The sequence below is a fragment of the Rhinolophus hipposideros genome (assembly GCF_964194185.1).
Source record: "Rhinolophus hipposideros genome assembly, chromosome: 26".
NCBI lineage: Eukaryota > Metazoa > Chordata > Mammalia > Chiroptera > Rhinolophidae > Rhinolophus > Rhinolophus hipposideros.
Window position 1 is genome coordinate 25371474 of NC_138072.1, and position 21089 is coordinate 25392562.

General features: G+C 40.4%; 1 protein-coding gene across 2 annotated transcripts in view; it reads right to left on the reverse strand.

Annotated features, from left to right (window-relative positions):
* The window catches only part of TSNAX (translin associated factor X), a 31005-nt gene extending 17109 nt beyond the window's left edge, over positions 1 to 13896 (reverse strand). The window contains exons 1-4 of one of the 2 annotated variants that reach the window (XM_081038843.1): positions 13452 to 13896; positions 12908 to 13012; positions 10321 to 10435; positions 7363 to 7493 (exon numbers count right to left, since the gene is read on the reverse strand). In XM_081038843.1, coding sequence (XP_080894969.1) covers positions 7363 to 7493; positions 10321 to 10435; positions 12908 to 13012; positions 13452 to 13467 — 367 coding nt within the window. In that variant the 5' untranslated portion in view covers positions 13468 to 13896. The remainder of the gene's footprint in view (positions 1 to 7362; positions 7494 to 10320; positions 10436 to 12907; positions 13013 to 13451) is intronic. The other variant, XM_081038844.1, reaches the window with a different exon arrangement.
* Between the last annotated feature and the right edge of the window lie 7193 nt (positions 13897 to 21089).

Genomic DNA, 21089 nt, shown 5'->3' on the forward strand with positions numbered 1-21089 from the left:
CTCTAATTCTAAGGAGTAAAGGGCAAATTCTGTTAATGGCACACTATTCTTTATCCTTATCCTCTTATCAGTTAAGACAGTTGGTCAGGGAACAAGGAGCTGCCTGACTCGGCGCGTCCTCGTGTGTCCACATCGGAGTAGGACTCTCTCCTCCATGGCCCCCTCCTCAGCTCCATCCTCATCAATTGACAGACCTGAGTTCAAAAGAGAAAACTTTCGGAAAAGCAACAGGAATGTTCAAAAGTGTAAGGAGAAACTGGGCTAAAAGACCTCCACACGCCCGGGCGGTCTAAGCAGTGTGTACAGACTTTCATCTAAGAAGAATGTTTACAAACTGAGTTTCTGTAACCCAGAAAATGCCTCTGGAGAGATTTTCTCATCGTCATAGGATTTACCACAGAAGTTTCCAGTATGATATATACACTTATTAAATTCTGATGAAAACAGTCACAAAAAATGTTTATTGAATCATCTCACATTTTAAATGCAAATTTAAACTACCTGTATTTTACTTATACATTCAGATAAATTCAAGGATGTCTGACTGTCTTTAACTAGATATAGAATCTGAGGTTTTGGAGGACAAGCCTGTGGCTTTAGAGAAAATTACAGAATAAAGCCCTGAATACCAGCTTTCAGAGAGGAGGTGGTCTAGCAGAAAGTGTGTAAGAGCAGGTAACACACGCACGCTCGGTTCCAATACATCACTAAGCTCATTTACCAAATGAGGTCGTAGGACTACATGTCCTCAAACCACTCCATATTATAAAATTATTTTCAAATTAGGCAAACGAATGCTTTTAAACAAAACTAAATATATTCAGAAAAAAAAATGTAAAATCCAGTAAACCAAATGGACATCAAATTACTATGTTGGGCAGAGAAAAATTTTTTTATCAAACATATTTCATTGTCTTTGGCACAGAAAGAAACCGTATTTCCCATTCTCCCTTGAAGTTAGGTGTGGCCTGCAGACCAGCCATTAAAATGTGGCATGAGTGACCTATGCCCCTTCCAGGACTGGCCCACCAGCCAGTCCTATGTTGATGGCCTGGCCCATCTTGGAAACCGTGTCCTGATGAGACATAGCCCTATGATCCTGGGTCCCCAAATGACAAAGTGGGCAGAGCACACTCAAACCACCATCAAAACCCTGGGCTTTAATTGTGAGAAACAATTCCCATTCTAAGTCACCAAAATGTTACATTTTATACATTTGTTTCAGTACTTACATCTCTGGCACACTTAATCTTCACTCATAAATAGATAACTTTCAATGTTTAGCTATAGCTTTCCCTTCACTAAATTCTTTTGTTATTCCAAAGGCTTACAGATCTTAATCTCCTAGTTCATTTTTTCAGGGAGCCGTCTCCGTTTTGCTAATATGCTGAACCCAAATCAAATTTCTCTGTACGGATGCGAGGTTTAGAACTTCCCTAAATAGTCATACTGACCCTATCTCTGCTTCATGTCTAAGTAACAGCCCCAAAACATGTTTTCTTTTGAAAGGAACAAAAAGCAGTCAAATAAAAATTTGCAAAAGCAAATCATCTGATAAAGGATTTGGCTGAACAAAAAAGAACAGCCCTTTAAAACAGTTTTGTCTTCATTTCGTCAACACTTAACACCTAGTAAGTGTCTGGGTTATACATCAGAGAACAACAACAACTAAAAATACCCCATTTGTCTGGACTCCTGGTGTTTATATTCCAGCAGGGGGGAAAGGGAGAGAGACAGTAAAGAAATATACTATGTAACAGGAGATTATAAATAATGCCAAAAGGTATTAAGTGCTATTTTAAAAAAAGAGTAACCTAAGAGCTGTGTGTGCTGGATTTGTAAGGAAAACCTTAACATTCTGAGGAAGAGGAGTTGAAGCAGGATAAAGCATTCACTAGGGGTTAGGTTCTAAAGTCAGTAGATAGATTAAATCCAGTGGTACTACTCCTTACAAGCTTATGACCTTAGGCAAGTTGCTTACCTTCTGTGAGCTTCAATTTCCCCACTTATGAAGTGGTTAAAAACAACATCTGCATCTTAGGGATATCGCAAAGGTAGTGAATATAAAGAATGACGGCTTAAAAAATATCTCTAACTGGCCCAACACACCCACTTACCCTATCATTTACATTCTTGGATAAGAGATATCAAAATATTAGTTAAGTGCTGAACTTTTGTACATCAAAATACCTCAACATTAAATAATTTTTACCACTCTCTCAGTGATATAAACTAAGCTAAAAAATTTTTTTTCTTTGAGATGGAGGACCTTTTTCCCCAAATTGTTAATTTTTCAACAAGAGAGAAAAACAACAAAAACATGATAGGGCACAAAATTTTTTTTAAGTGATTTATTTCAAGCCGCTAATGATTCGTTCATTTGTTTAACCATCCCTTGGGACAATCTGTAATCTACTCTGATAAGAACTGTGTAGAAAACAGACCTAACTTTTTGTTGTTGTTCAATTATTAGTAGGATACTCACTGTTTGAGCTCACACAAGTATCCCTCGGGGAAATGCTCTGCGTGCCATTAGCACTATTCTTAATGAGGAAAAGCACAGAACTCCTTTAGTTCAATGCCAGAATTGTTTTATCTTCAAGTCCAAAGAACAACTATTTGGAGTAACACCAAAACAAGCACTTAACAATTACAAGCAGCAAGCTATTCATAAGCATCACATTGTTAATGCTACTCTAATTATAAATAACCTTATTTTATCAAATCAAATATCTGTCAGCAATTTTAAGTCCCAGATACCTCTCTATTTGACTGCTTCATGCCTCAAGTTTAAGAAAAAACATCTTTATTGCTTCAATTTAAAGAATCTTGTTTTATTTTAAAGACTTCTTACAGAAAAGTGAGATATAGGGAATCCTTACATTTTTAATCCATGAGTAGGTAATCTTCAAAGCAAACTTACAAACAATAAAGGCCTAAAACAGAGTCTGGTGCTGATACTAATCCTCGCTGACACAGATAGTGGAAATCTGAAGGAGGCCGCTCCCATGTAGGAACGCCCTGCCTGCCTAAACTCTTTCCAAGGGTGCCGGCCGGCCTTCCGTCCTGACTTAAGAAAAGAAGTACTTTATGGACTCAATGAAATGTTTCCTCTGCCTGCCATTCTCCACTTCTCTGTTTTGTTCTCAAGTCAAGTGTAACTTTCCAGGTTTCTTTCTGTATCACTATCCAGATGGTCCTTGCCCTGGTTTGAAGTCTTTCCTTGTACTTTACTCACTGATGAATGATGGACATACGAAACAGACTCTAGACCGAACAGAGCCAACCAGGATGCTCCAATAGATACTGGGGAAGTTTAAGTTGTCAGGATTAGTAGGGCTTAACCACATACTAATACCGACTTGAGAAGTTGAAACATAACCCCTGCGTTTGATGAAGCACCAACACTGAGAAAAACATACAAGTTTTTATAAAAATACCTAAGTTTTAAGCATGTGTGGAAGCCAAAAGTGAAGACTACTGTGGTTTGCTTTTATTATATGTATTACAGCCCCATGAATTTTTACAAGATAGAAAAAATAATCACGATTATGGAAGTTATTCAGACTCCCATTATCCTTGCCTTTCATTATCCCAGGTAATATAATAGAAGACGTTGTAGGATGGAGTTTGTTTACTTCGATGCAGTAAGGCATTTAGACTGTACTGCTTCTTCAGATCACCCTCAAGATGATCTCTGCACCCGTTTATATAGAGCAGGACCTTTATGACCAAGCTATCTGTCTGCCATGGATCTATCTCCAGTGTGGGTAGGGCTACTACTGTTGCATATGGGGACAGAGCAATCGTGACAATTCACTAGGACTCTTTACGGCAGTTAGTTCTCATATAGAAACGACTGATAAATACCAGGGCTTCTCATCTAAAACCTACAACGTTCCTGCAGCCTGGAGGGGCCACTTCTGGATTCCAACCACCCCTGAGAACTGAGAGATGAGTGTGCTGGGTGTCCCAGCTGACCTCCTCCCCACTCCACAGCCACTGGAAGAGGCGTGTAAAATGTGCAGGCGCTCAAGCACAACCAGACCAAGTGGCCACAAACGTGAGTTGCCCTGCCTTCCAACCAGAAACCAGAGTGCCCCAGGGATTCCTCACTGTAGGGGTTTGGATAAAGAATATCATTAATAGGAAAGGCATGGATTTTTTCACTAAACACGGCACACATTTCACCACAGAACTACCATGAAGAGAATTATTATTGATGTAATCTCCTGATACAAAGAACTGCTCTGGAAGAGGGAACTAAGAACTCATCAGTCAACAGTGACGTTCCTTGTTAAAAAAAAATGAGCTCTAGGGTTCGGCCCTGTGGCTCAGGCGGTTGGAGCTCCATGCTCCTAACGCCGAAGGCTGCCAGTTCGATTTCTACATGAGCCAGTGGGCTCTCAACCACAAGGCTGCCGGTTTGACTCCCGCAAGGGATGGTGGGCTGTGCCCCCTGCAACTAGCAACGGCAACTGGACCTGGAGCTGAGCTGCGCCCTCCACAACTAAGACCGAAGGGACAACTTGACTTGGAAGGAGTCCTCGAAGTACACACTGTTCCCCAATAAAGTCCTGTTCCCTTTACCCAATAAAATCTTCAAAAAAACGTTCTAAATCACCAACAATGAAATGTACAAATCTTAAACGCATAACTCAATGAATCTTTACACATGTACACACCTGTGTATCCTCACCCAGATCAAAATATAAAACATTTCTATCACTCCACAAGGTTCTCTCATGCCCATAGTCAGTAACACCCACTCCCAGGTAAGCACTATCCTGCCTTTTATCCCCCTACATGAATTCGGCCTCTTTTTGAACCTACGTAAACGAAATTATACAGGAGATACTCTTTTGTGTCTCACTGTGCCAAAAGAATGTAGCATTTTTCATTGCTATATAGTATACCATCGTACAACTATACCACAACTTACCCATTCTCCTGTTGATGGATTTATCTCAGTGATTTTTCAGTTTTCAGCTATTATGGCGATAGCCATTGGTTACGTAAGCCTCCAGTCTCTTGGGTCACACCCAGAAGTGATCATATGTATGCACGTGTTTTTAGTTAGATATTACCAACATTTTTAAAAGCGGTACCCTCACTCTTTATAATTTAGTCAAGTTGGTCAGTGAACAGTGTCTAGTCGTGGTTTGAGTTTGCGTTACTCGAGTAACAATGTTGAGCACCTTTTCATATGCTTATTAGCCATCTGAACATTCTTTTTTTGAGGTCTCTATTCAAGTTTTTTGTCCATTTTTAAAACTGTTTGTCTTCTTTTTGTTTTGCAGAAATTCTTCCTAAATCCTGTATAAGAATCCTTTATCCGACGTATTTGTCTTCTCTCTGACTTCAGCTTGCCTTTTCACTTACTTAATGCCTTTTGATAAACAGCATTTCTTAATTTTAATGAAATTCAATTGATCTATTTTTCCTATAGCAGTTAATATTTATTTGTGTCACTTAAAAAAACAATCTTTCCTACCATGAAGACATTCTCATGTTTTCTTCTAGAGATTTTAGCTTTCATGTTACCCTTCTTTCCACCATTACTTATCTCTTCTCCCAACCCAGCCAAATTTGTCATATTCAAGATTGTGCCACTTGACAACACAAACTGAATTCATTATCTCTTTTATTATGTGTGCTATTATTTAAAAAAACAAATAGTAAATGATGATGATGGGAATGTACTCTCCTTTGGGAATGTACTACAACGACTCCTTACAGAACTGCCTGAGTTATCACTTCAGTTTCCAATAACACACCCGCAGCTTTAACTGGACCTGTACAGGTACTTTCTCTCACTGATATTCCAAGTGGTTGCCTGAGGCAGGGGTGGGAGGTAGGCGAAATGTGTGAAGGGGTCAAAAGGCACAGACTTCCAGTTATAAAATGACTAAGTCACAGGGATGGAATGTACAACACAGTGACTACAGTAAGTAATACTGTACTGCACATCTGAAATTTGCTAACAGTAGCTCTTAAAAGTTCATCACAAGAAAAAAAATTCTATAACTATGCATGGTGATGGATGGTAACTAAACTTATTGTGATTGTTTCACAACAGATACGAATATCAAATCAGTAAGTTGTATACCTGAAACTAATACAATGTTGTATGTCAATTATACCCATATATAGACAGTGAGTATTACTGAGCAAGAATAAACAATAAACGACATTTCAATACACTACAGGTCAACATTTCTGGAAAAGTGCTGAAATTATAAATGTTTAAACTAAAATTGGACACATACTGAGCAAATATGAAATGAAGTCATTTCCCACTGACCTGACTTCAGTGGGCCTTGACCTGAGCTCAGTGAAATCAACATTTGATAGAAAGAAACCCAGAACTTTCCTGTACTCCTGTAAGTATCAACCAACCTTTGACTCGGTCTCTGCAAATTTTAGGGTATGTCTGAATATACAGTCTCTCTTCTGTCAGTGAACTCACGGAAGAAAAGGATGAAGAGGAATCAAGCACTTGAAACATTTATGCAAGTACAGCTGACCCTTGAACAACATGGGTTTGAACTACATGGGTCCACTTACATGCGGATGTTTTTCAACACATACAGTTCTGTAAGTGTATTTTCTCTTCCTTATGATTTTCTTAATAACATTACCTTTTCTCTAGCTGACTTTACTATAAGAATATAGTATATAATACAAATAACATATAAAATATGTGTTAACCAACTGTTTACGTTACCAGTAATGCTTCCGGTCAACAGTAGGCAATTTAAGTAAAGTTTCTGGGAATCAAAAGTTATATGCACATTGTTGACTGTGCAAGAGGTGAGGGTGGGGTGTCGGTAACCCTAACCTCTGTGTTGTTCAAGGATCAACTGTAATTTGCAAATGGCGATACCACCAACATCCAGTACTCTCTGGAACTTTTTAAATGAATACAAAGTCCAGTGCTGTCCTACAATCCCCAATATGGAATCACGTTATGAGATGTCTGGGTCTACCCTACTCAGTGATACATTCTCTTTTCTGAACCTACTAAATATGAAACTTACAGACACCACTGAGACACACCGTAGTGGGAAATGAGATGTGCCCTATCTGAATTCACCCTACACACTCAATAAAGGTCATTCTATTGAGTCTGCTTCCTCAATTACTTTAATAAAAATCCGTCAAAGACTATTACTATACGATCAGAAAAATAAAGCCAATTACATGTCTCTGGATTACCTTTACATTACTATTCAGCAGTTCCAATTTTTTAAAGCAAATAATATTTCACCAACTATTAAATAAAATTCATGCAATTTACATAGAAATCATGTAACACACTATTTCTTAAAAATGTTACCACTGAAGAGAACCGAGGCTTACCTGTAGTTATGGCTCTGTGGAACTGATGCATGTCTTCTCCTGAGAGTTCCTGGGCCACCTGCAGTATCTTTTGTCTGACACCATCTAACTTAATTTCTGATTCAGTCAGTATTTCTTCCATGTCAGGAGCACTATAATCAAGATATAGGGAACTTTCAGAATATCAGCCAGATGCTTTACAGTGAAAAACTGAAATAATCTGATTATCAATTAACATAAGACTACATATTGTATTTGGATACTCCCAACTCAAAACTACAATTTATTTTATTAAAAGTATGAAAAAACATAGAAAATGCTGTAACACATTATTAAGCGAAAAGAGTAAACAAAGTTGTATGCATATTATGATAACTACAAGAAAAATTATGTTCATAAATATATGACATCTACGGCGGCCGGATGGCTCAGTTGGTTAGAGTGCAAGCTCTTAAGAACAAGGTTGCCAGTTCAATTCCCGATGGTGGGCTGTGCCCCCAGCAACTAAAGACTGAAAACGGCGACTGGACTTGGAGCTGAGCTGCACCGTCCACAACTAGATTGAAGGACAACTTGGAGATGATGGGTCCTGGAGAAACACACTGTTCCCCCCAATATTCCCCAATAAAATTTAATAAATAAATAAATAAATGACATCTAGAGATGTCTGCTTTTAGTCAGGATAGAGTAACACGGACAAAATTTATCCTCCCACCATAAACAACTAAAAAGAAAAAACATGTACCAAACAATGGTTTTCAGACACTTGAAAACAAGCAGCATGGGACAGTGATCCTGAGAGAAGGGTGAAAAAAAGGACATGCGCCCTATAACTGTCCTATCTTACTGCCTGGAGAGTTTCCAAGTGACAGGCAGGAATGAAAAACTTACATAGAACCTAGGAGTCTCCCTGAGAAAATATTTTGAACTGAATAAAAATGAAAAAATAAAATGTATATATATAAATTCATAGAATGCAGCTAAAGTGTACTTAGACAATTAAAAGGGAATTAATAGCACTAAATGCCAATATTAGAAAAGAAAAAAAATCTCAGTTTCTTCTTTGATCTAAGCATCCACCTCAATAAACTAGAAAAAGAGGAGCAAATGAATCCAAAGCAAGCACACAATGGGAAAAAACAGAAATCAGTGTAACAGACAAAAAAAAAAAAAAAAAAAAAAAAAAGACAATGTCAATAAAATCAACATTTGGTCCTTTAAGATGAATAAAACTGATAGCCACACAGATCAGGAAAAAGAGAGGACACAAATTACCAACATCAGGAAGAAAGAAGGGATGTCACTATAGATCCTACAGAAATAAAAGGAGAATAAAGGAATGAGATGAAATGTAAAAATTCCTTGGAAGACACAAAATACTAAAGCTCACTGATGAAGAAAAATATATCTATTAAAGAGTGAATTTGCGATTAAAATATGAAATCTACTAATTAATAGTAGATATCTTCATGAACTCTGGCTGATTTCTTTCATAAATATTTTCACTTTTCTGTAGTTTATAATATTTTTAAAATTTATTATTTACTGTTTACTAATCAAAAAATGTATACACAATATGGTTACAACTACAATAAAAAACAGTAGGTAAAATATGAAATCTGCTCGCTGACACTAGCTATCTTTCGGTATTATGACTGGTTCCTTTCATTCAGTAACTTTACTGTTTGTCATTGACTATTTTTCTAAAGATTATTTTCTAAGTTTACTGTAATGAGCATTTATTATGTTTTGGTGGACAAATACATACAAGATTAGCTTTTCCTGTCACAGTTCTATTATAAAGTGCTGAATATTGATGGTAACTGTTTTAGAATTTTAATTTGTATTGAGAAAAAGTGTTCATAATTAAGTGTTGCTTCTTTTCATAATACAAGCTCCAAGGTATATAAGTTATCTGAGAAATTGGTCAAAACCAAGCAAAAACTAATTTGAGTCAGGTAAGATTAACGTCTCATTCCAATAAAGCTATGTATGGCAAATTTACTTCTACTTCATGGACTAAAAATGAAAAGTATTAGAGAATTACCTTAAATGTTGTAAGTTAGTGACTGGAATACTTCAACAGACGACATACTCCAAAAGAAAGACAAATAATGTAAAGCCAATCATAGCTATCCCTCTAGAGACATTTATTAGTATTTGTTGGGGAATTGCAGGGTGGGCACTTTCTACCCTCATGTGGAACAGAGAAGCAAATAAAGCTGGTCAAATGAAATATGAACAAAGAAGCAAAGATAAAAGATGGAGATACCCAACTGCATTCATAAAATATTCCTGAATCTTTATAATTCACCTCCCTACTCTGCTTAGGCTAGTCTAAGCTGGTTTCTTTTACCTGCAACCAAGAAATCTATGAAATATACATAGCCTACTTGGAAAAATAAAAAAGTCCTAGAGAAAGAAATTTCAAAGAAAACGTCTTAGAGCTGAAGGAAAAGACATTTTCAAAAAATTTAGTAGTCGACACTATCAGATACTGCAAAAAATATAAACTAAGAAAACAGCAAAAGAGTATGCACTACATTTAGCAATACAAAGGCAATTTCAATAGTTGTGAGGCAAAACGGCAGACTGTAATGAGTTGAAAATGAATGGGACGGTAAGTTAAGCAGACTTTAACATTTACCTAATATTAAAATTTTCACATATATTGTCCAAGTAAAGCTTCAATAAGATCTAAAAAACCATCAAAGATTTAACATTTTTACAAACAATAGCTACATCAATGAATGATTTTAAGAGAACACAAAATCCCCTGGCTGCTCTGAAAATATGAATTTTTCTCTATTTTCATTAAAATGTTTGCTCTTAAAATCTGCCTGCTGCTAACATCCTCTGATCCTGATGTTTGCAGAATAAGTTACAGAATATTCTAATGGCTAGTTACTGTCCAGTAAGGCATAAAGCATTTTATATTAAACAATCCCACTGTAACAAATTTTAAAGATATTTACTCACCTCGTAATCCGATGGAGGAGAAAAATTGTCCTTTTACTTTCTACAGTTATATCCCGACTAAGTTTTACAAGTCTCTCATATTTGTCATGTCTTGCATCAAGTTCCTGCTGAAATGCTAAGAATACATTATTATAACCATAAGCATGCATATTCTATAATTAACATCTATCAAACAATATTGTTACTATGCATGATAAAGCAACTATTATTTACTCTATAAAAATAATGAGGACAAAATCATCTTTTTTATTTCTAAAGTACTTGGAAATCAATGACTCTGCTAATAGCCAAACTATTCTTCCTTTAAATAGATGTGAGCAGTATATGTTGTAAAAAGTATCTGGTCAATTAAACATGAGATTATCACAAAATTATCACATATAACTACGTTAAAAAATTATTTCCAACTACCTCTCTAAGTAACGTAAAGTTTTTTAAATTACTTTACCACATACAATATAAATATCCCCAAAAAAGAAACTAGAATTTAATTAAACGTTATAACTTTTAATAACATCAACTGTCTCAAGTTTCAAGCTCTAGTCATTGAAACACCTGTAAACCATTTAACTCTTCACAACCACTTTATTTCAGAAGCATTGTCACACCAAAGATGCCTGTCCCATAAGGAGCACCCAACAGAAGTACTTTGCATGAATAAAAAAAAAAACCCAGAACTTGAATAAACCATTAACCAAATTAGTAGTTGACAAGGGCCTAAATACATCTGGTCTTTTTTTATTGAGATAACAATTAGGCTATGATTTTTGTCTAATAGTTCAAGACAACCAAATGTATTTACTGATTATGAATATGTTAATGACCACTGTGAACTAGTTACTATGAATACAAAGTTAAATAAGACAGTTCCCATCTTCAATGAGCTTAGTACAGTAGAAGGCAGACATATAAATAAATAATAAAATGTGACCATGCTATTATAAACATATGTAAAAGGTTCAATAAAGCAGGAACCACATTTTTCTGGTTCACCACTAACACATGCTAAAATACAGTGGATGTTCAATAAACGTCTCATGACTGAATGAATGGATAATGAATGAACAAAATGTTTATCACCAAGTTTCCTTGAGAGAAAAGTCAGAAAGGCTTCAAAGGGAAAAAGCAACTTGAGCTAGGTCTTGAACAAAACCACAGCAAACCAGATGGACAAAGGGGCACCAAGTTAGAAGGAATTCCAAGCTTAAAGAACTATGTGCGAAAAGGTAGGCAGAAGCATAAAACAGCAAAATCAGCTTGGAAACAAGCCGCTGTGTGTGTGTGTGTCAGAGCACAAGGGCGGGAATATCGGCCAGGCCCGCTGTCTTCCTCTACCCACAGCACAGATGGAGCAGTGTGCTCTGTCCTCAGTCACAACCGGTTCTCACACCTCTCAGGTGCTGTGGTGGCTCTACATATGTTCACAAGTTATTCCTCCCTTCAAAAGGGTGGGATCTAGTTCCCTTCCCCTTAAATCAATGTAGCAAAAAGTGCATGATGCCTGAGATTGGGACATAAAGGGACTGTGGTTTCCTCCTTGCTCCATGCCCCATGCCATAACATGAGGACACTCAAGCAGCACTATGGAGGCTGGCTGCTGGCAGAAGCCCTCCCTTGTCAATAGCTGGGGACCCTCCGACTCAAATCCAGCCTTCGGATGACTGCGAATTAGAACCAACAGCTAAGCCCCTCTCAGGTTCCAGAACCACGGAAACTATAAGGTATAGGACAGTGAACCGAGGAAGCAGAATTTTGTTTCATGTTTTGTTTTGAAATGTGGAACAGCCTAAGTTAACATGCTGAGAAAAGGGGGGTGGTGCATACACACGTATCTACGTCCATATATGATTTACTAATAGATAGGAGTCCCACTCTGTGCAAACGGCTAGTCAAAACAAAAATATAGTCCGTCTTCAAAAGTCTAGTTTAGGAAACAAAACCAATACACGTTAAAAAAAATTTTAAATGTATGTATAAACACACACCTGATACATATGGTCGTGTGCCACCTAATGACATTTTGGTCAACAATGGACCTCACATACGATGGTGGTCCCCTAAGATTATAACGGTGCTAAGAATGTCCTATCACCTAGGGACTTCATAGCCTTCCTAACCTGGTAGCAATGCATTCATTCCTCACGTGTTGGTGGTGATGCCGGTGTAAACAACCTACTGTGCTCACAGTCGCACACAAGCACAGCGCGCCCGATTACTGTAGGAGGCTGGACCTCTAGGTGTGTGTCCGTGCACTCTGCGCTCGCACAAGGATGAAATCGCCTTACGAGCATTTCTCCGGGTCATGAGGCAGCACGCGTGACCGTGTGTGTGTGTGTCTGTATGGCATTTCATATGAAACAATGTTTACCTGTGCAACTGTAACGGGAAAAAAGGGCAGGACATTTGTAATCTCGAGTTTCACGCAGACCTGGCACCATCCGAAACCTCCAGGAAAAGTACAGTGTTCACATGCGTACGTCTTACATTCTTAGGAGCCGGTTTTTCCTTGTGCACAACACCGGCCAAACAATCTTGGCTACAATGTCTTTCTCGTCCCTTCGCCAGCTGGATACTACAGAGAACTTACATTTGAAGGCCAACATCACAGGTGAAGATGAATTAACCTCCTTCCCTTCTCTTCTCTGGTTATGGGGGAAATTGTCGTGCTTCCTTTTCCTGAAGCCTCCCGGTCCTTGCGGAGAGAGGAGGAAGAGGTTGGGAAGGGTTCCTGCATCAGCAGCGGCGACAGAGCCCACCGTGGGCAGGCAAAGCCCTTCGTTCCGCGCATCCCCGCGCCCACGGGCCGCCTCGGGGCTCCCAGCCCGGCGGAAAGGCCCGCGTCTCCTCCCCAAACCTCCGGCTCCGCCGCCGGGCCTCCCACCCGCGCTCCCCGCCGCGGCCCAAGGAGGGGCAGTTACCGAACCAACACTCTTAAAGCACAGCTCGAGGACCCAGGACACGGAGAAGCGCGAACAAGGCCGTGTGGCCGGGAAACCAGCAGGGCCGCCGCCCCCCACCCCGAGCCTGCAGGGGGAGCGGCACCCCTCGGTGAGAAGTGCAAACTCCGACCAAAAGGCTGGGCCTCCAGTCCCCTCTGAATAAATAACACCCAGCGCGGCCGAGAACGCCACCTTCTTTGCTGCTCATGGCGTCACGGCCACAGGTGCGACGAGCCGCGGCTCAGGGCCTCGGAGCCGGCGAAGCGCGCAAGGGGACGGCCGGAGAGCCTGCCGGGGCGCCTTCCCAGCCGGCCGACGTCGACGCACGGCCGGAAGCGCGCGCCCGCAGCCACTCCCCCCGCCTTCGTCCTCGCACACTTCCGGCTGGTCCCCAGCCCGCGCCCGACTCCGCCCCGCGCGTGGCCCGCGGCCCCCGTGCCTCCGCGCCTTCCTCTCGCCTGCCCTCTGCTATGCCTGAAGGCAGGAGCGACGCTACGCGCGTCACTGCCTGCGCTGCTACTAGATGAGGCGATGCGTCCTCCGGGAGGGCATAGCGGTGCGAAAGTGGAAAGGCGGCGTTAAACGCACGTGAGGTTGCTTCTCAAGGCGCCTTTGGGATACCTCGCGTTCCCTCAGTGTGGACCCAGGCTCCCGCGCGGTGCATAGTGGGTGTTGTAGTTCGCCCGCGGAGCCGGCCGGCGCTGCTGGAGGCTAGTGTCGGAGGAGGGGACCACCCACCCCTGAGCTCCTGTGGGAGAACCTGCTGAGGATCGGGGACGAACGTGACCGAGTTAGGAGTTTTTAACCTTTCCATTCCTGGCGAAAGTGATGGGAATATGCAAATCAGTAAGTGGATGGCGGAGCTAGCGTTTTCTCTGAGAAGGTGAAAGCCGCTCTTCTGTTGTCCCCCCTCCCCCCTCTCCCTGCCTTTCACTTGCTCCCCCTCCCCCGGCCTCTATCACTTTACTCCTTTGTTCCCGGCCTGTGGAGCCGGGCTGCCTGCGTTCCAACTCGTCTCCACCACTGAGTGGTCGTGTGAGCTTGAGGAAGTAATTAATCTCTGGACCTCAGTTTCTTTATCTGTAAAATAGGGATAGAACAGTACCCGCCTCACAGGAGTACTTGAAGACTAAGAGAGTTACTACTGAGGCGCATGGAAGAGTGTCTTTCACATCATAAATGCTCAGGTAAATATTACCTCGGATACTTTTCTCCCACCATCAATCTTAAAAAAAAAAAAAAATAGGAGAGGTCAGTAGTAATAGTAACAGGTGTGGACCACTACGTTGTGAGCATGTAACACGGGTGAGGCCGCCGCGTCTCGTTAGCCTGCGCCGCGCCACCCCGATGCCGCCTGAGCGCAGTGCCTGTGTACGCCTGCCTGAGTGCTTGCTGAAGAGCCACGTCCCCGTCCTCGCGATGGGTAAGTAGCCAGCAATCCGGCATCCTCTAGAGAGAAACTGGCTAAGGCTTAGTACGTTGGATGACCTAGGCCTACTAGGGAAAACTCAAGTATATTTTATTACACTTTCTCCAAGTAACCTCCATATTGTAGACACCTACTGCACACAGTTTTCCTCCTCGTTCATTTAGGAACAAAGGAACAGTGACTGAAATAGCGTGGCTAGAATAGGGCGGTCATTTCGAGTCCCTGACACAAGTGTGTCATGGGAAGGTGTTCTGCTGTGAGTAATCTCTAGGGTCTTTTCTAGCCCTGGAGCGAGAAGGTGACCACCCTTCATGCCTTTGCGTCCCTGTGAATGCATGCACTGACCAGCCAAATTCCTAGTGGATTAAATAGGCTACTGAGGACCTGGATTGAACGCGTGGTGTTTGAATGTTGGCAAATAATTTTCAGTTTGTGTGAGGTCTGACCCTGCTGTCGTAATCCATCAGTATTCTCTCTACTCTCTGATTGGAGGTGACTGGACTATGAGGGAAACAAGGACAACTCTGATATAAATGTAATCACTTTAATGTGACTCCCTCTAGATCCAAGGGAGCCAGTAGTTATGAGCATTATTTTACCATAGTGTGGAAAAGGGTGTTTTTCCTGACTCTACTGGAAAAGCATTTCCCAAGACCTCAACTTTCCAAAACCTGGAACAGCCATATTTCATCTGCCACCACTCTTGTTCACTTTCTCAACTGCAGTTGTGTTATTTGAACTGCTTTTCACTGCTTCCCATAAATGTAAAGATTACGACACTAAGTTTTATAACCTGTACTGACTTCTGAGTACTTAATGGAGGTGAATCCCAGAAACATTTCCCAGCACTTATTTGCATATGCTGCTACCCCAGGTGTCCCAACAGTAGCTACTCCTTTGTCAGGAAATACCTCTCAACCACTGGGACCATGAGCAAAAGGCATCTCTACCTTGACCATCTCATTGTTTTATTGTTTCAGATGCACACACATAGTTTTGATATTTGGCAAAACAAGTTTTAGTTGTTAAAGAAAAACTACCACCCCAGTTGGGGAGAAGAAGGTAAAGATTTTCAGTAAGACCTCACTTCCGGAATGGTGCCCTTTCCTCCTCCTATTGTTGCATTCCAGTTTCCCAAATTTGAATAAAGTTCTGAGCCTTTCAAGTACACATGTTTTTATTCAGTTTATAAATCCTCATATTGGTCACCTTTACAGAGAAAAAAATCATATCAAAATTGGTTTTGGGTATAAAAAAAAATCATATAATCAAGTAAGAGAAGAGATATAGACCCTCAAAAGATTTCTGTGTCAGCATTTATGTTATTATGTAGTTATTACATAAAATCTGGAGAGTGGGTTTGGTGTCAGGGGAAATTATCGTAATATTTTAAAGATAACTTGTAAGGTCTGAGTGGTTTTGTGAAGTGTACACATACCAATTCACACATTTATATGATGTTCTGGTTCTTTCCTAGAGAGGGAAGCTGGTATTTGAGGGAGTGAAAAGGGATGGACAAAACCACCATGAGATACCATGTCACATCCACTGGGACATAATTTTAAAAAACAACAAAACAGTGTTAGTGGGGATATGGAGAAATAGGCACTCTCACACATTGTAGGTTTGTAAAATTTTGCAGCCACTGTAGGAGACAGTTTGGTTTCTCAAAGAGTTAAACTTAGAATTACCATCTGATCCAGTAATTCCACTCCTTGGTACATACCTCGTACACAGATGTTCACAGCAGCTCTTCGCAATAATCAAAAGGTGGAAACCACCCAAATGTCCATCAGTGGCTGACTGGATAAACAAAATATGGTATATTCATACAGTATCATTTAGCAATAAGAAGGAAATACTATCCATGCTATAAAAACAGACACATAGATCAATGGAACAGAATAGAGAGCCCAGAAATAAATCCGTGCCTATATGGTCATTTAATCTACGACAGTGGAAACAAGAATTTACAATGGGTAAAGACAGTCTATTCAATAAATGGTGCTGGGAAACCTGGACAGACACATGCAAAAAACATGAAGTTGGACCACCTCCTTACACCATATACACGAATAAATTCAAAATGGATTAAAGACTTAAATGTAAGATCTGAAACTATCAAATTCCTAGAAGAAAATATGGAAGAAACTTGACAGACATTACCCGGAGTAAGATATTTAATGATATATCCCCTCGCACAAGGGAAGTAAGAGAAAAAATAAACATGTGGGATTACATCAAACTAAAAAGTTTTTTCACAGCAAAGGAAACTGTCAATAAAACAAAAAGGGTTCCTACTGAATGGGAGAAGATATTTGCCAATGATATATCTGATGACGGGTTAATATCCCAAATTTATAAAAAACTCACTCAACTCCAAAAAGACAAACAACCCAATTGAAAAATGGGCAGAGGACATGAAGAGACATTTTTCTAAAGAGGACTACAGATGGCAAACAGACATATGAAAAAATGCTCAACCTCACTAATCATTAGAGAAATGCAAATAAAAACCACAATGAGATACCACCTCACCCCAGTCAAAATGGCTATCATCAATAAATCAACAAACAACAAGTGCTGGCGCGGATGTGGAGAAAAGGGAACGCTAGTGCACTGTTGGTGGGATTGCAGATTGGTGCAGCCACTATGGAAAACAACATGAAGGTATCTCAAAAATCTGAAAATGGAACTACTTATGATCCAGCAATTCCACTCCTAGGTATCTATCTGGAGAAATCCAAAACTCTAATTAGAAAAAATGTATGCACCCCAATGTTTATTGCAGCACTATACACAATAGCCAAGACATGGAAACAACTGAAATGTCCAACGGTAGACGACTGGATTAAGACACTGTGGTACACTTATGCAATAGAGTATTACGCAGCCATAAAGAAGAATGAAATCTTACCATTTGTAGCAATATGGATGGACCTAGAGAACATTATGTTAAGTGAAATAAGTCAGACAGAGAAAGACAAGTACCATATGATCTCACATATGCAGAATCTAAAGAAAAGAATAAATGAATGAACTAATCAGAAACAGTTTTGGAGACATAGAGGAAAAACTGAGGGTTGCTAGATGGCGGGGGGGTGGGGATAAGGGGCAGGTGAGGGGATTAGAAAACAGTCGGTAACCACAAGATGGCCATGGGGATACGAAAGTCAATTTGGGGAAAGTAATCAATGTAAAGATTTTGTAGGGTATCCGATGGACACTTGTCCCATTAGGGAGAACACCTCAGGGATGATGTAGATTCCTGATCATTGCACTGTACACCTGAAACTGAAGCTGAACAATGTTGAATGTCAACTACAATTACATATACATATATTTACAAGAAGTGGAGTACAGCATTAGGAATAGAGACAGTAGAAATGTAATGGCTGTGTGTGATGTCAGAGGGGTAGTAGACGGGGGAGATGGGTTATCACTGTGTGAGGGATATAAATTATAAATATCTATTACATAGTTTTGTACACCTGAAACTGATAAAAAATAACTACTAAATGACAATGGCAAAGAAATAAAAAAATAAAAAAAATAAAGGGTGTGGGTTTCTTTTTGTGGTGAGGAAGATGTTCTAAAATTGGCTGTGATGATGGTTGCACATATCTGAATATACTAAAAACTATTGGATTGGTCACTTTAATGGATGAATTGTAAATAGGTAAATTATCTCAAAGCTGTTAAAAAAATTATTTTGAAGAGAGGGCAGACATTCTTTTCAGGTCCTGTAAATTATATACATACTGGGAGTGCACACATACTGGGAGTGTGTGTTTTTGGAACACAATTCCAAAAATATTTATACACATTTTAAGAGATGTTATCTGTGTATTACTTTTCAAAGTTGAATTGAATTATAATAGAAATGTGTAGTATGATGTTCGCTCAAAAGATGGCGTTAATCAAATGAACGCTAGTGTAACCAGGTGACAGGCAGGACAGTCAAAGAAAATGGCGGAAAAACGGTTGTTCGAGGAGCCCAAGATCATTTTGAAGTGGTGTTTGAAATTCGAGAACGTTGGGGAAGTACAATGACAATAGAGCGTGACTGTGCAGCAGAACCGCCAACACACCTAACAAGTGCACGCATTCGTGACTGTGGCAGTACTTCGGGAAGAAATTGAAATGGCATGTGCAGTGATACAAGTGGACACTTTGGTCAGCGTTGCTCAAGCAGTAGTTCACCATAATCTGAAGTGTCTGGACGCTGATGGGAACCACTCTGAGCACCTCTTGTAATTGTAGAAGTCAAACATGACTTGTATTTATCTTCTGTTATCGGTATAAGTTGAATATTACAATTTTAATACAATTTTTCCTTTCTTAAAATGTGCATACATTTTTTTGGCACCGTGTGTGTGTGTGTGTGTGTGTGTGTGTGTGTGTGTGTGTATGTAGAGAGAGAGACACAGAGAGAGAGAGAGATACTCAATGTTATTAGGGTAAAGCATTAGGCAGGATTGCTTAAATCTATTTTTAACGTGTAATACGAAATATATACAATACTTTACAGATTTGATAATCTTCAACAAATATTTCTGTACATAGTTTTGCCTAGAAATGTGATTTGTGCCATAAAGGACACAAACATTTTCTTATTCATTCAACAAATTCTGATTGAACACGTAGCCTGTTTCAGGTACTGTTCTAAGGATTGGTGATTCCCCTTCTCATGAAGTTTACCGTCGTGAGAAGAGACAAAGAACAAAATAAGTCTGTAGCATTAGAAAGTGAGCATTGCTATAGAGAAAAGTGAAGTGAAGGAAAGACAAAAAAAAAAAAATGAAGGATAGGGGTTGAGGGTGAGAGTTGCAGGTGAAACGGATGATCAGAAAAGACCTCACTGGGAAGGGGACATAGACCTGAAGGCAGTGAACAAGTGAGCCATGCAGATATCTGGGGTGTTTTCCCTCCCCTGCGTGACGGTAATTCTTCCCTTTCTCTCTTACGTTATTTTTGTCCTTTTGCTCTACTGCATCGTTCCCGTCACCCTACCAACATGCTATCGTATTGTCATCCTAAAATCCACCTCTTGACTCCACTTCTGTCTCCAGCTTCCGCACCATTTCTCTGCTCCTCTATGCAGTAAAACCTCAACACGACTCTACTCCTCCCGTTCTTCTGTGACCCATCTCTGGTCAGGCTGGCACTTCTCAGAACTGCTCTTGGTGAGATCACCGATGACTTGCGCGGTGCTAAATCTGATGGTCAGTACTTGTCCCTCATCTTGACCTACAAGCAGTATAGAACACCACCGTCATGTCCTGTGTCACTTCCAGACACCACATTCTCCCTCATGAGCCAGTTCTTCTCAGCCCTTCGTGCTTCCTCCGCCTCTCCCCAGACTCTTTAGCGTTGGTTTGCCCCAGAACCTCCCCTCTCATTGGCCCATTCGCGTGGTATTGAATGCCATCTGTAACCTAATTCCCCGCTTTGTATCTCCAGTCCAGAAAACTTATCTATCCAGTCTAAACTCATATCAAAGTACCTATTCGTTATCTCCTCTTGAGTATCTGTGTCTCAAAATGAACATGTCCAAAATTGAACACAATTCCCCCAAACCATCTCTTCAGCATCATTCCCTATTTCAGTGAATGTTCATCTCTTACTGACTGATCAGACTAAAAAAACTAGTCATCTGTCACTCCTTTCTTTCACATCCTGCATCCTATTTGCTATAGACTGAGTTGTGTCCCCCAAAATCCATATTTTGAAGCCTTTCCCCTCAGTATGACTGTGTTTGGAGATGGGGCTTTTAAGAGGTCATAATGTCATCAGGTGGGGCCCTAATCCAGGATAGCCTTATAAGAAGTGGGAGAGAGAGTGACCTCCTTGTCCACGTGCACCCATCGAGGTCAGGCCCTGCAGAGACACAGCAAGCAGATGGCTGTCTGCAAGCCGGAGGAGAGGTCTCACCAGGAGCGGACCACCCTCACACCCTGATCTTGGACTTCTAGCCTCCAGAACTGTGAGAAAATAAATGTGTTGTTTAAGCCACCTAGTCTGGTATTTTGTTATGGCAGCCCAAGCAGACTAAAACACTATTTATTACCAAATCCTGTTGACTCTGCCTTTAATGTATATTCAGAATACAACCCATCTCCTCAAATTGTACTGTCACCCCTTAGCCCAAGCTACTACGATCTCCCACCTGAAATACTGCAGTACCCTCCTAACTGAGTACAAATGTCAATCTCATTAAGAGGTGGGGTCAATTTTTCCTCCCACTAACACCGAGTTGGCTTTTGAGTTGCTTTGCCTAATTAAATGTGGGGGTAGTGGTGGTGGGCCAGTTCCAGACCCAGCCCTCATGGGTCCTGAAAGCTTCCCCTGTAGTTGTCTTGGCACCTGGAGCCACCGTGTAAGAAGTCTGACAAAACTGT